This window comes from Brachyistius frenatus, unplaced genomic scaffold, assembly GCF_029030835.1.
Source record: "Brachyistius frenatus isolate BFR_SWC_R1_liver_20210118 unplaced genomic scaffold, ASM2903083v1 Contig_16, whole genome shotgun sequence".
In the NCBI taxonomy this organism is placed as follows: domain Eukaryota; kingdom Metazoa; phylum Chordata; class Actinopteri; family Embiotocidae; genus Brachyistius; species Brachyistius frenatus.
Genome location: NW_027210615.1, coordinates 2,413,959 through 2,430,107, shown reverse-complemented (window position 1 = coordinate 2,430,107; position 16,149 = coordinate 2,413,959). Strand labels below are relative to the sequence as shown.

At 40.6% G+C, this 16,149-nt stretch overlaps 1 protein-coding gene across 9 annotated transcripts in view; it reads left to right on the top strand.

Annotated features, from left to right (window-relative positions):
• The first annotated feature begins 77 nt into the window (after positions 1–77).
• LOC138618302 (potassium voltage-gated channel subfamily KQT member 2-like) overlaps positions 78–16,149 on the top strand; it is a 30,075-nt gene continuing 14,003 nt past the window's right edge. For 4 of the 9 annotated variants that reach the window (XM_069693952.1, XM_069693951.1, XM_069693949.1 and 1 more), the window contains exons 1-6: positions 80–560; positions 12,450–12,540; positions 12,618–12,744; positions 13,084–13,259; positions 14,576–14,701; positions 14,914–15,024. In XM_069693952.1, coding sequence (XP_069550053.1) covers positions 262–560; positions 12,450–12,540; positions 12,618–12,744; positions 13,084–13,259; positions 14,576–14,701; positions 14,914–15,024 — 930 coding nt within the window. In that variant the 5' untranslated portion in view covers positions 80–261. Of the gene's footprint in view, positions 561–12,449; positions 12,541–12,617; positions 12,745–13,083; positions 13,260–14,575; positions 14,702–14,913; positions 15,025–16,149 lie in introns of all 9 variants that reach the window. The other 5 variants (XR_011310715.1, XM_069693955.1, XM_069693950.1 and 2 more) reach the window with 3 other exon arrangements.

Below are 16,149 nucleotides of genomic sequence, written 5' to 3'. Positions count from 1 at the left end.
TCTAAATTACTGATGCGAATAAGTGATGAGACTGGAATGGAATTCTTGGGCATTTTCCTCCTTGCTGTGTGTCTCAGATAGCCGGAAGGGGCTAAGGCAGGAGCATACACGGTGCAGTTTCGCATAGTTATTGCAATTGGTTTTCAAGGGGGGGACCGACACCGACTGCGTTCACCAGCAGCACACACCCCTCAGCGCCGGTGATGCATCCCCGCGGCAAGGGCACGGACAACTCCTTGTCAGATTCGTCTCCACTTTAGAATGGTGAAGAAATCTCTCAACGGCGGGGTTTACCCAACTCAAGCCGGAGAGAAGAAGCACAAAGTCGGGTTTGTTGGTTTGGATCCCGGGGCTCCCGAATCCAGCAGAGACGGGGCGCTGCTCATTGCGGGTTCGGAAAGCACCAAGCGGAGCGGCATCCTTTGCAGACCGAGGTCCAGCGTCTCCGCCGGGAGAACCAGACCGTCGAAGAAAAATGCCAGCTATCGGAAACTACAGAATTTTCTTTACAATGCGCTGGAGAGACCGCGGGGATGGGCGTTCATCTACCACGCTTATGTGTAAGTGCTGTTTGTGCTTCATGTTGATTCGTGGCCTTTTTTTCTTTCTTTCTTTTTTTTTTTTTCCTTCTTTGGGCTACACTGCTGTTATACTGTGTCATAATTTTAGATGAGCTGCTGTGGAGTTTTGCAGCTGGTGGGTCTCGTTCTGCATTGATGATCCGTGTTCTGATGGCGCACTAAAGGGTTAAAGTCTGTCCTGCTGCCAAGCTGCTACAGCCTGAATATAGGATGGCTATCACTTCACCTGCAGAACTCCGGCTATAACTCCTTGTTTGAGCTTTTGCAACTCATGTCTTAGTGACATTTATGACTGACATGTATTCATGATGTAACACAGTCTAAGTTTGGCGTGTGCTCACATTTACACACTATTGTTTTCTATTCACTGGAGTTGTCATACAGTAGCATGTTGCGGCAGGTTTCAGCACCGTGGTCTGTGGACAGCTCCGGGCCGCCTCAGTGCTTTATCACTAATTAACGTTGCAGTCCGGCTCTGCACAGTGATGTGGACTCTACCACATACAGAATAGCGTGTGTGTGTGTTTGTGTGTGTGTAAGCAAAAGGGAATGCTCTGTTTTTTTACACCCAACAACCAGACAATCTGATGACTTATTGTTGCTGGAACATGATGCTTTTCTTTTCTTGCCTTTATGTGCAAGGCATTGTCTGGCAAAGAGTTAATATCAAACTCGAATGCCCCCATCATGAATATGCAAGTTGATGATCTGGGATCTCTGGAGAGTGATCAGCACTCAGAGAACCATGATAACAAAAATCACCTGACTGTTCTGTATTGAAGTGGTGCTGTAGCAATTTAGTGATATTTTTCTGTATGGTTGGGAGCTTTGCGAGATATTTTATGGTCACAATTTGTAGGGCAGATGCCAAGATATCCAGACTTTGATCCTACATTTCCCACAATGCAACCAACACATATACTTAGATCCTCCTAGCTTCATAATCACCCAACCTCCCTGTCTGTAATGCAGCCTTTCAGTCTGAGACAGCAGACAACTGTTTGCACCATCTACACCTCATTACTAGTAAACCGATGTGTAAAATCAATGGAGTTCTCTTTTATTGCATGTGACGTGCAGTAGTTTTGTGCACGTTCTGCCCATAACTGTAATGAAAAAGTGGGTCAACTGCGTCTTGAATCGTCCTCCAGCCATCCCAGAATCCCTCCAATTCATTGATACTGCATGCTTGGTAGTGAGGGGTGAAGAGACATTAAGGAATTCACTGTGCGCAGCATATCGACTCCCCTGAGACGGCTGGATGGCCTGCGCTTTGATGTGAAACGGCACACACACTCGCACAGGGCCTCTGGGTACTTTTAAAATATTAACAGAATACTACAGCAGCTGACTAACATGCCTTCTTCACCATTTGTTTTACTTTTTGGGGGATGTTCATTGACCAGTGTCTCCTATGCAAAAGTGGGTTTTTTTTGTATTGTACAGCATTCAGAGCCAAACTATTCCAAGCAGCCTAGTTAGAACAGGGTCAGTGCTTTCTAAAATAGGAATCCTCTAGAAAGTTGTGAATTTGTGTCGAACTCCGCCCGAACACAAGAAACCTGATTGGAGAAAAGTGATTGTAAACGTCACACTATTATGCACATACATTCCCATAATATGCATCTATCCTGCAAAAGAGTCTATGCAGTGTCACTATGACTCTTCCTTTTATTCCATGTGTCTGCTTTGTACATTATTCATAGTGACCACACTTCATTTCATCTCCCAACCCTTTGCCTCCAGCCAGATGATTTATAAAACTATCATGTGTCAGTCACCCCCCCCCCCCCCGTCCCCCACTCCCCTTCCCCTCTCCTCCATGTTTAATTCTGTTCTTCAACTCTGCTCCTAAAAAATAATTTGGCAAACAAAATGACACAGTTGCCTTGAATTGAGGAGGACAGAACGGCAGAATGTAACGCTTCAACAACAGATGTTTCTTTTTGGTGAGTTTTTTTTTTTTTAAATGTCGGGCAGGTGTTTTGTTCTGCGGCCTTATTTGTACTGCGTGTGAATGATCAATATGAGGAACACGAGTACTTCCAGAGTACTCTATGTGTTGCTGTCTCCGGTCTCTCTCTCTCTCTCTGTTTTTCTCCCTCTATTTGTTTATAGCTGTCTGAGACCAAGGCCACTCTTCCCCGTCAGTTCTGTAGTTGGTCCAACATCTGTTAAAGGGGGAGAGACGCAGTGATCCGCTGTCAAGGATTTTCCTGAGGATCTAAAGCTTTAGCATCTTGTCAAATGCAACTTGTCTGTGTTCTTTGCTGACAAATTCTGCCACAAAGGACACTCTGACAGTGGACCAAAAAAAATACTTTATTCTTGTGAGACAGCTGATTCTCTGCAGCCAACACTGATCCCTACAAAGCTGTGGGAACTATATATTCCTGCTCTGATGCAGAACTCGGGGCTCTGATATCTTCACTGGTTTAGCTTCAAGAGAAGCCTGATTACTGTGTCCTCTTGCAGAAAGCACCAATTGTGTGCGAGACTTGAAAGGCCTCTGAGTTCTGCACCAAAGTGGAACAGATGTATATGAATGAAAAAGACTGCAAAGAGAGGAGGGTGAGCAGAGGGGTTTAGAAGGTGATCAGTCAGTGAAAAATAAATAAATGTTCTGTTAAGTGATTCAGAGAGACAGATTGAGGGCATGGTCCAGTTATTCACTATTTTGCTGAGCTGGCTAGCTGAAGACAAACTGAGGAAGAAATAAGGCAAGGACAGAAGCAGACAGATGCTGGCTGCCAAGCTACAGGGACGTGATTGAATGGTCTGTTTTAGGAGAAGAGGGGTGAAAGTCGGAGTCCTTTAGCCAGGCTACGGATGACACTGAAGTGTCCTGCTGCTGTTCTAATGAGAAACCTTAATATGCTGCCAGGATATTTGAATATTTATTATTGTTGAAACAAGAGCCCCCATAAAATGCAGTTTTGTTTAATCAACACTTTCAGGGGATTTTCCACTACAGCTTTACTTGGTCTGGTGATTCCCTGTTGTGTTATAGTTACTAATGTTATCACATTTTAGATAAACATTATTGAGAAAATATTGAGTCAGATTGGTGACACTGTATTTATATCATCATCCTGTTGATGTCATTTGTAGCCACAGTGGCTACTGTTCAACCAAAGCTACATAGATTTGAATGTTAGTTTGTCACAATGTTGTGGCGACAGTTATGACATGCAGGGCCACATTACACAATAAAACAACTTTTATAGAATTCTTTAGACAAGCTATAACAAATATTTCTCCAATGGATGACATGGCTGCTTGTTTGTGAAAGGGTTTGCCTGCAGTGTGGAACTGTGCTTTGAATCACCTCATGCAGTTCAGTTCAAAGTTTTGTACTCACCAACAATGTAGTTTCATATGTATTGAAGCAAAGTCATCACATTGCTGCTTAAATGTGCTTCCGTACGTGTCAGTTGGTGAACGCACCACTGTAGAGAGGCACAAAGGCAGACCAGTTCAGTCTGTTGCTACTACAAGCTTTTAATACAAAAATACAAGCAATGCTCAAAGGGTCAGTGGGTTGGTAGCTATATGTAACCTGGTATCATAAAAAAACATACATGTAAAACACCCATCGGTATCATGTTTTGCCTCATTGAGGCGATAAAAAAAATAAGGTGCCTTAGGTTTAACCACCGAAAACCACGTAGTTAGGTACAGGAAAAGATTATGTTAAAGTAAGTACAGCAAGTACGTGAGTGAGTTTAAAGTTAAATACTCAGTAACTTGTGTCACTAAAAAAGAACTTAACGTTGACCGACCTGAGCACACTTTATCACTCTTTATACCCTGGGGGCTGAGAACAGGTTGGTCGTGTACTTTTCAGTCCTTGGCGAGGCTAAACGTGACATGCTTTGGCGTGATAGGAGCTGGCATGTGATTGCTTCTGTTGTCGTACCAGCTACTGCAGCTTTTAAGAAATACTCGTATAATTATTTTATAACGTTGCATGTGGCATGGGTAAACAGATTTAGCCTCTAGCTATAGTTTTTTTTTTTTTAACACAGGTCACCTATCTTGGCGGTTACATTCAATATCACATTAATTCGAGGTTTGCTGCATTTAAACCAAGAGATTGTAAAGTCCCTTAAATGTCCTATTTAAAAAAAAAAAAATTTTTTATGTCATTGCCTCAACTGGCTTCAGCTAAATTGTATATCACATTGTTTGCTGATATAGTTGGCAAACCTCCATAAAGCTTCTGGAAACATTAGTTTAGAGTGCAGGCTTGGCAGGATGTTATTTCTTGATATTTTTTGCAGGGTACCTCTCATTCTGTGCATAAAAATACTAAAGATGTCTCTTTCCAAAACAAGGAAACCTCTTTAGCATCACCTATTAATGGCTGCTGTGAATGCTCAGCAAGCAGCTGCAGCTCTGAGGCTCATGAGGAACACAATCACAGCAGGCAGCTACACTAGCAGACTACCTAGTGTAGTATTTCTACAAGATAGTGCCCGGAGCCGTCATCATTCTCAAACATCTCCACAGAGTGGACGCTGCATTACTGGCACATGGTCTTCACAGGCACTATTTGCTTAGTGAAAAAAAAAATCCTTTCTTCCTTATTTGCTCTCGTTGAGTTTGTCGCAGTCTAAATTTAGCGTGATGGGTACGTCTGGGTGGGCAATGATGTGCTGAGCGGGGAAAATCAATGTTTCTTTATCTGCAGCTCAGGAGGAAATGCAGGCTTTTCTTCATCCAACAACAACCCCCTCAGCTTGATTGATCAACAGTCACGTTGCTAGTGATGTTGTCTGGACCTCTCTGGCAACAAGTGGATGTTGTGTGTGTGTTGCTGCCTGCGGCTGTTTGTCAAGCGCAAGAAGGAGTAGGATTTTCTCTCTGGTTTTATTGTGGACGAGGTACCGCCGACAACATGCTGTATAAATTGAGCTGTGTATGGCCGTGTGTGGTTTCGTGTACACGCTGCAGCGCGTATAGTTTCAGAAAGTAAACCAGTAGCATTGAATAATTCAAATATGAATGACACTGACCAATATAATGAAAACTATAGTTTATAATTGTGAACTATAAATACAGTGATTGAAGATGGGTACAAAAAAAGATCCCACCTCTCATTTCTTGAGGAAAACCATGAGGAAAACCCCCAGACTGAAAGAGATGATTATAAATGTGTCGTCTCTTTGGGGTCCATTTGTGCCTCTTTGTTGGTGTATTGTGTCTTTTAGCTCTGAAAATGTCTCTCAGCCAGTGTTATAAGAATTTCATTTTTATATGGTAAAATACGTGGAGACACGTCCTTGAGCAACTCTTTGTGCCCGTGTAGAGATGGTTCACTGCTGTGCAACTTGTTATTTTCATCAAGTAGTCAATAACAGGCCCTTTATCGAAGAGATAATTATGAAGGCCAAGGCCAAGGCCTCAAGAGAAATGTATCGTCTGAGTCGACGAGGACCACGTCCACAAGAGACATATAAATGCTGACTGTAAACGCTCATACTCTGAGCCTTTTACTCTGTAACCACATGATGTCGGTGCATTGTTAAAACGCTCCTCTTGTACAAGTTTAATCAACTGCTGATTAAACCCTTTAACTTGTATTCTGGCTCCGGTCTCTTCTGTCTAAAAGTCAACGAAAAACTCTTTTGACACCCAGGAGCTGAGGGGACCTTGGACCCCGATCAGGCCCGAATCCAACTGGACATCTAACAGTCTTATTTGATCATCTGTCTGTTGCTCTGAACTATACATTGACAATTTGCATACATTATGTAACAAATACTTTGTGAGATATATGTGTATTTCCTTTCTTACAGCTAGTTACATGTCTGCATGCTCGGCTAAACATAAATAGCATTCTGGCATAAAGACAGGAAAACTACCACCTACAATCACCTCTTAAACACACAAACTAACGTTTTATATCTCCCTCATTTAATTTGTACAAAAATCAGTGAAAGAACAATAACCTCCGTATAAGAGGGTTTGTGTGTGGGTGGTTATTTCGCTGTCGACCAGGCGAGCTTGTTTCGAGTGTTTATGCCATGCTAAGCTATCTGGTTGCTACTAGTATGTCGCTTCTTACAGCCATGAGAGGCAAAAATCTTTTCCACTTTGTGTGAGAAAGCAAACAAGTCTATTTTCTAAAATGTCAAACTGTTTCTTGGCAAGAAACTCAGCACAAGTTCACTGTTAGTATCGTATAAGAAACTATGAATGATGTTTAGAAGTGCTTTTGTGGTCAAACAGAGCTTGTTTGAGGTCATCTCTGAACAAGACCTCATATATTTGACTGTGTCTCCCACTTGGACTCACAACCATGAGCTGCTCTGTGTATCCATGTAGGGTACATTATGACAGGGAGATATAAATGAATCTTCAAAAGCCTCACTCTACTGACGGTGAGGGGATGGACAGGAGAGTAGCCTATCTGTAGGAGTTAATTGTTTGACTGCTTCAGGAGGCAGGTTCTGTCCCCTCCTTTATCAGCAAGTGTCCTCATTAGTAGGTACTGATGAGCTTGGCAAGGTCAGGAAAGTTGCATATAAACTAATCTCCAATTAGACTTGCAGCCAGCCAGCTTCTTTGTCCACAACATTTCAGTTCAGTGTGTATTTTAGAAGTGAAAGGGATCTGATTTACTTCAGAACAATCGGTACAACATGGAGTTAAAGACTGATTTATTGCTTTTGTAACATGTTTCAGTATCAGACTGTATTTTCTGGATAAACGCGCCAACAAACTTAAAGGAATAATTCGCCATTTTGCTTTCAGAGAGTTAGATGATAAGACTGATGTCACATGAATATCTGTCAAAACAAAACAGGAAAATGAACAGCATACTGTGGTTTCTGTGCTGGACAATTTCTCTGCAGCGTGCCTTGTCATTCTGAAATTTTTGCCTGCAACGTTAGCACAGATGTCCTCACGACAAGGTTACAGGAACAATTTCTTTAAGGTACCATTGTGATTAACGCAGTTAGTTTTGAACTCTAAGCTAAATGCGTAGCTATTTCCACTCTACTGAAGCAATCGGTCTTCAGATGGTGAAATCAAAATGACAAGTCAAAGATCTGTAAATGACAAAATGTAAAGTGTCTGACTCCTTGACTGACTGATTGACCTAAATATGCCACCTGGCTACACTAGAGTGAAAATGACAGGGAAGCCACGCGTGGTATCCCTGTCTTGTTTCGAGGCTACATTCAAGCAACAAATTCAATCAGCCGAACAACAGAAAACGTATCAGTGTTTTTTTTTTTTATCTGTTCATGATGCTATAACAACCACTTGTAAAAGAACAACCTGTCCAATAAAAACATTGCAAAATTTAGTGAACTATTCACAAGAACACCATGAGAACAGTACAATATTTCTAATTTAAACTAATAAAATCTGACAAAACTTTAATGTACATCCATGAGAAGGCTCTTAGCAGTTTTCATAGATTTAATAATCCAATCTGCTGTATAATGAAAATTTGCAAATTTAACGCATAATGTAAGACAAGCTTTTTCAGTGCATGAAAAGCTGTTTTACAAGCAAGCTTTGACTGCTGTGGCCATCAATGTTGTATGAGATGCCAAAAACCCACATTTGCTGTAGATGTGAGAGAGAATGACCTCAGTCTGACTTCACAAAGTGAAGTTTGCAGAGCGGGTGTGGCTACAGCTGAAAGTGCAAAGAGATTATTTTGCTTTCTGTTGCCACGCATTATGCATTTGATGGAAAGTGATGAATAATATCATGAAGAAGAAATGAAAAAAGCTTATTCATTCACTCTACTGTTTCTACACACCATTGATCTCTGCTGCTTCATTCTGATTGGCTGACGGCCAGTGGACACTGCCAAGAGTTTGATATGACAAAACGGAAACTGCTACAGCAGTAATGAGGACATAAACATTTTACTTAAAATATTATTATTCAAGGTGCATTGGCGAGGATCCTTGATGAGGGGTGATGAGGGTTCAGTGAAGCAGAACAGAAAGCAGAAGCTCAGATGAACTTGCGTGTCAACGTAAATAAAAAAAATGGATAAACAGAAAAATGTGACGATACTAATGTGCCAGATACGCTCTGAATTTACACAGGGAGTTAGGAATGTCTGGTTAAAGCTTACTGGAAGGAAATGTTAATAGGGAAACAATGCCCCCTCCCACCCTGGTAAATTATATTAAAATTAAAACAGAAAACAAATTCATCATGTTACATTAGTATTTTTTAGAGTTAAGATATTTGCAGCTTCTGAGCTAATGAATATTTTACTGTCAGAACACATCAAGCCCAGTTAGTCTAAGATACCACAGCTAGCGATTTAAATCAAAGTGCAGTGTTTAGAGCTTCTAGGGTTGTTTCAAGTCAAAACTATCAGCAATAGTAACATTAGTTTTCCTTGAGTTTTGTTCTTGGTCAGTATTTGGTCTGCCTTGTTCCCTGCTTGGATTTTGGACTCTCATCTTCTTTGTATTGTGTTCACCTGCCTGTTTTGGATTTTTAGTAATTACTTCACATCTCAGTGTGGTGCGTTTGGGTCCTTTCCATTGTTGAATTGTGACAAAGATATGTGACCTTGGTTTAAATATACTCAGTGCAAGATTCAACCCAGGGTAGGTTGTTTTCATCAGTTTTGAGAGATGGTGCAGGTAATAATTTTGTTCTTGGACTGCAGAAGTTCAAATAGTCCAGTCTGTGATTTAAGCATGGTGTTAGCTCCTTACAGGCCCTATATGAACAATTTTGTCACGATGACCCCCGTCAACATGTTTAAAGCTGCACCAAACAATATTTTTCATATTAATACTGGATTAAATGCTTGTTAATAATGGAAAGGTGTCTCTTGTAGTGATAAATCCAACAAGATTTCTCTCAGCTCTACTGAGTATTCTTTTTTTGTGTGCCTCTTTTAGCTGGTTGTTTTGTTTTTTGGCCTTCGAGCTCTGCTCTCATCGGTTTCTTTTCCAGTCATTAAAGGTAGCTGTATACCTGTCCGGCACACAGTAAATTATAGCAACCGTAGCTGATAGCTGGATGTTTCTGTAGCTAAAGAGGCTGATATCCTACCAAAGAGTTTGTGGAGAGCAAAATAAAATATTTATTTATAGGCCTTATATAGATATGACTGCATGGCATAAGTCACACGTTGCATCAGTGTATTGTATCTTAGGCACTGTAATATTTCTGATTCTTGTTTCAGAGCAAAGGTTATATCTCACTGTATATTGTAGCGTGAGATGTAAGTTGTAACACCTGATCTTGTGCTCAGAAAGTCCTCATTACATTCTACATCTCCACTCTGATTAATGTAAGTTGCGACTGCGTCTTTTAAAATCCTGCATTGCCCCAGTATTGAGTTTCATCAGGCTCTCTCCTTTAACTCTGAGTTGGATTTCTTCCAGGAGATCTTTTCTAAAGAGAGTCCCTGAGGTCAGGTCGGCCGTGCCTCGGCCTCTTCAGATCACATGTTATCTTCTGTCCAATGAGCTGCTGGTCTGATGGCCTCAGCCAGTCTTCTGAGTGTGTAGCGCACAATTGATTTTTCTTCCAAACCTCTTTAGTGTTTCAGAATCACATCAGTCTGCTTCAACACATCAGACCATCGCTTATCTGTTCTATCCAAAGGAATTACGTTTTATACATCTTTGATCAGTTTTTTACCTGCTTCAGTTTGAGGATCGGGATGTTTAGGCACTGTCCAAGCCTAAACAGTTCTTGTTGGGTGGGTTTAAGACTGGTGGACCCAAATGTATAGCACAAAGCAGGTAAAAGAACAAAACAAAGTCTTTAATTGACAAAGACCTATGTGTCAGTAGAAACTCAATTTGAAGCATTTATATTTGAAGGTGAATTGCAAAACTTGAATAATTGCTTTAAAATTTTAATATCTCAACATTAAATTCAATTTTTTTTGTTTGAAACTGAATTTCAATAAACTTGAAACTGAATTTGAATTAATTGGCTTTGAAACCGCATTTAAATGTCATTGAAAATTAAACTCTCTAAATTCAGTTCTCACATTTCTAATTCAGTTCATGAAATTCAGATTCAGTTCGCGTCTCACACGTCCGGGTCTTTGAGGAAGAGCAATCGAGGGCAGATCCACAGAGCTTCCTTTCACAGCTCCAGCTATGCTATAACGGAGCACGGCGCAGTAACGTGCCCGGAGCAGGGGGAGCTGTGCGCGTTGTTACCGAGTCTCTCACGTTATGTTGGAAAAAAAAAAAAACACGAGCAGTTGAGTTACACACGTTTTTGTGACCATATGTGCGGCGCGATTTAATGAAGAGCATAATTTCCCCCGCTCCGTGCACGTCGCGGTGCCGCGCTCCGTGCACGTCGCGGTGCCGCGCCCCATCTGCACGTAACACAAGCTGTCTGTCAACTTTTTAATTGCGCCTTGTATAAGAAAAAGGTTTATAGCGACACCAATGGCATAACCTTGGTGTAAACACTGGCGGCATCCAAATGACAAAAATGATCCGAGTCAAAGTTATCTTGTATTTTGTTGATTTGTCTCACATCTTGTGACCATTCATCATTATTTTACCAGAGGTGCAGCGACTGACCTTGATAATCATTTATTCAATATAATTCTGCTTGTGTTCGACTGTTTTGCAATGACTGTAACCTATTTTTTTTTTTTTTTTCAAACAGCAACAGATACCTGAGTGGGTATATCTTAGTAGATGAGGCAGTAGAAAACGTTTCAGGTAACTGTTACTACTGCACATTGTACACTGTTCTTTATAACTTTACTAACAGCCCGTCAAAAGTACATCCACTAAAAGGGCATTTTTCTTTCAAATTTATTCAAATTCAGTTTCTACCGACACATATTTCTGCCCATAAAGATGCCGGTATAGTCAGTGTTACAAAAAACAAAACAAGAGGCTAACAAGACACAAAGAGGAGCTCATGCAGAGTCTGAAGCTCAGAAAGAGGCATGAAATAAACTAGAAACCGGAAGGCTGAAAAATACAGACACTACGAATTACTTTAGGAGAAACTACAAGCTGACAAAGAGTGCGGAAGAACAGAAGGTATATATTTTATTGTACATACAGAGGAGGCTGATGGCAAAGTGGAAACAGGTAGGCAGAGAGGTGGGTGGAGAAGCAGAGCAGGTAGGAGAGGATGGACTGAAGATTCAAAAGACAGGAAAAAAAGAAAACCAAAAACAGATCGAATGAAAGATTAGACGACACATGGGAAACTGAAACTGTTACAGTTCTGTTATCACTGCTTACGTTGACTCTCATAGAAATACAGAAAGCAATATTACAGCAGTCAGGAGGACGTGGAAAGGTTTTTGTCTTTCTAGTGAAGGGCTATCAATTGGCTCATCCTGTAAACACTCACCCACTCTAATGAGACTTGGCACGCAGGTAGGCAGGTTGAAGGCAGTGTCAGCTGATGCTATTCTCTACTCACACTCACAGTCTTGTGGATTTACTGACAATGTGTGCAAACATGTTCACCACAGGGTCACTTCAGGTTTCTTATGTAACTAAATTAGATTCATTCTGTTCATTCAGGCAAAATGCAGGTTTTTCTTGTCAACACTTTTCAAAGAAGTTTTAGATTTTTTTTAAAGGAATTTTTCCCTTGTATGTCTGGTGTTGTCTTTGCTGGACTGACAGGTGTCTTGACGAGAACACACATGAACAAAATGTAGATTTTGTGGTTTAACCGACCTGACAGCGAGAAGTAAAACTCCTTTAGAAATCTTTTTATTGACATCCCGGGTGCTGTTTGTGTGTTTCTTATAAATGAAGGCAGCTGTATCATTGAATATACTATATTAAACACCCTATCTGTTTTACAGCGACACAGGCTACAAAGAAAAAGCAATAACTTTCTTTCTGCCTCTCTTATCTCTTCCAGTTTCCTCCTGGTCTTCTCTTGTCTCATACTCTCAGTCTTCGCTACCATCAGAGAGTTCAAAAATAGCTCAGAGAGTGCCTTGTACATTTTGGTAGGTATCATTTGATTAGTGTTAAGCCTCTACTGCATATCCATTCATGTCACAGGGTTAACTGGTTTCCTCCACAGGAAATTGTGACCATCGTGGTGTTTGGAGTGGAATACATTGTAAGGATATGGGCTGCCGGCTGCTGCTGTCGATACAGAGGATGGAGAGGGAGGCTAAAATTTGCCAGAAAGCCTTTCTGTGTCATCGGTAAGGAAACTGGGTTGGTTTGAGTTTGGCTGCCTGAAGTTTCTCACCCTGCTCTGTCAGAGGAACATAAAACAGACACGTTGCTGTGTTTTTCTGAACCTTACATTCTTAAAAGGAGGGCGTGTAAAAAAAGCAAGGATACAATATGTTCTCTGAAAGTGAAAATTGTAATTCTAAGTACTTGGCTTAACCTTCAGACTACAAGTAAAATTATCCCCACCGTGCACAGTTAAGTGTTGTTAATTCAGGCTGATTTGATCACGGATATATTATTGCCGGCTTTCCCGTGCCTCTATACGTATGTTGTATTCTGTTATTGAGTTTTGCTTCCCTCACCAGACATCATGGTGCTGATCGCCTCAGTGTCTGTACTGGCAGCTGGATCTCAGGGCAATGTTTTTGCCACCTCGGCCATCAGGAGTCTGAGATTCCTGCAGATCCTGCGGATGCTGCGCATGGACCGCCGCGGAGGTACCTGGAAGCTGCTCGGATCTGTAGTCTACGCCCACAGCAAGGTGATCATGACACTATTTGATTTTGTCTGTAGTTTAAATTGTGTAATTAAAGGTTGGACATTATTAAACATTATGTACAACAATTAAAACTATATCTGTTCTCCACTGCAGTCAAAATCACTACCTTGAATTTGTCTTTTAATTAACAGCAGTACTATAATATGGCCTCATAAAAAAAGTCTTCACATTCCTCTCACCAGTCAGCACTTTGATATTAAACAATCTGATCCTTTGCTCAGCCTGATTGGTCCCATTATGATTGGAAACATCTTTTGTGAGAGAGACAGGATCAAGAACATTTTGCAAGACCCTCATTACCTTCACTTTACTGACTCATCTTTGATGGAAATACAGAGCACATATTTTTCAACCCAGCAGAGGAGGTGAAAGTACTGTTTTCACTGATGTTTTTACTGAGTCGACTCTGCATTCACAGCCCAACCTCAATGGATACAAGCTAAGGCAGCCAAAAATTTGCCTGACAGGTAGAACCCAGGGCATAACTAAGATTTTTAAAACATCCCATGGCATCTAAAGAAGTTATTTTAGCAACATTTCTGTATGGATATACCATAAATGCTGCCCTATTGTCCTGTTTTAAAGAGTCCTTTCTCAGTCTTCCTTAGCAGCATTAGATTATATCATCATCGTTGTGCTACAGTCCTGGATAGACTTGGATCGCCTTTGTCAACATGAAGAACTGGTGAATTGTTCGCCAACCAGATAATCAGGTTTAAATATAAGTGTAAAGTTTGACCTCAAATCTGAGTAATGGTGTGTCATTAACTGAGTGAAATTGAGTTCCAGTCTGTGACTGAAGTAGCTCATATCCAAGACTAGTTGTTAAACTGGTTAATGAAATCTTAACATGGGGTTTTAACCACCACAGTTTAAGCTAAAAGCAATCTTTTACTTTCCATTGTGTGATTTCGGTGACACAATCTTTCCAGTAGTGTCTCCTCCAAGTAATCCTGTCATGGTGAGGAAGCCTATTTCTCTCTGTAGTGTTTTAATGAGCTTTGAAATAGAAGTATTTGCTTGCACTAATAAGCTGTGGAAAATATGTATGTGTGCGTGTGTGTCGATGTGAGGAGAGACAGTGTGTCTGCAGCGTGTGTGGAGCTGAGGGAAATAAAGATGTTTATGAAATACTTGGTATGCCGCACAGGGCATAGGCCTCACATAATCATGTCCAATATTATTATGTAGACCATTTTCACCCACTGATAGAGGTTACATCACCCTCTTTGCAAGGCATCCAGGATGACACAATATTACTGATGCTCTGTTGCTCACCCTATTGGTTTTCTCTGTAGGAGCTCATCACAGCGTGGTACATCGGCTTCCTTTGCCTCATCCTGGCTTCATTCCTGGTGTACTCTGTGGAAAAGGAGTCGAATGATGAGTTTGAGACCTATGCTGATGCTCTTTGGTGGGGGCTGGTAAGACAAAAAAAAAAAAAAAAAAAGGATCTATAGGGGTCACCTTATGCTGTCCACTTCACAGTACTGAGAAATAATCATATTGTGATGATGTGATGTTCATTTTATTCCCAGTTTTCCCTCATTTTTTAAAAGCTTTTGTCACTAACTATATACAACCTGTAGCACAGTGCTAAAACAAATCAGTGACATTAGTTTATTCTCTTTCCCAGATCACTCTCACCACCATTGGTTATGGTGATAAAGTACCCAAAACCTGGAATGGACGCTTGCTGGCAGCCACTTTCAGTATGATTGGAGTGGCCTTCTTTGCACTTCCAGCTGTAAGTATGTGGGCTTGTCAGGAGCACTTTGAACCCAGTGTCACCAGCGAAAGAGTGAGACTCTTAGAAGTCTTGATATGGAAGATCCTCATTTGTATTCATTTAGTTTCTATTCATGGTGTTCTCTTAAGTGCTCATCAATGTGATGTTACAAACTCTGCATCTACCTCAGAAACTGTACGTACAGCTCTACGACATGCTCTTCCTTGGATTCAGAATTTCTACTTACAGTAACACATTCATGCTAATGTATATCAAATATGGTAAACTATTTATCTAAAGTGCCCATTGTTTTAAATGTACTGTTGTGGTTCACTCTCACTGCTCTCATTAACCTTGTTTCTGAACAAAACAATTAGTTGTTTTCATCTTTGAAACAGGTTCAGGTCCAATCAGCTGAAAGACAATATTAATTACTAGTTGGTGAACATAGTGGAGCATTAACCTGATAAAGAGATGTTTCCTTCAGGAGTTGGAAGAGACCAAAACAGAGCTAAAATGGACTATTTGACTTGCATTCATCAAGTCACAACACAAGCAGAATTAGCACATGAATGCGAATGTTGCTCCGTCTGCTTGATGCTTTGGCAACTGCTGGCTATCATGCTATTAGCTTTAGAGAGTAATTATATAGTATGATAGTGCTTAGTTTGCTGCTTGCTGCACTGCAGCCACCAAGTGACAAAAAAATTAATTATTATTTGTAACAAACAGACCAAATTATTCCATGTAAGACATGTTTTGGTAAATGCATTTGTAACAGATACAGGTGCTCTAAATAAATGACAGCAGTGACATAGGTTACCATTTTCATTTGAGTCAGTATTGGAGGCAAAAGGTGGATACAAAGACAATTATGTGCCTAAATAGGATTCAGCTATTATCAATGTTAATATATACACGTGTTTTTTTGCTGCTATGAAATGTCTGTTGTTATAAATGTGTGTGTGTGTGTGTGTGTGTGTGTGTGTGTGTGTGTGTGTGTGTGTGTGTGTGTGTGTGTGTGTATATATATATATATATATATTGGAAAAGGATGTGAAGGACTATATAGTCTTTATCATTCTGATCTTATAAATCACAAAATGAATCATTCTAACTGAGTTCATCTCTTTTTACAGATTA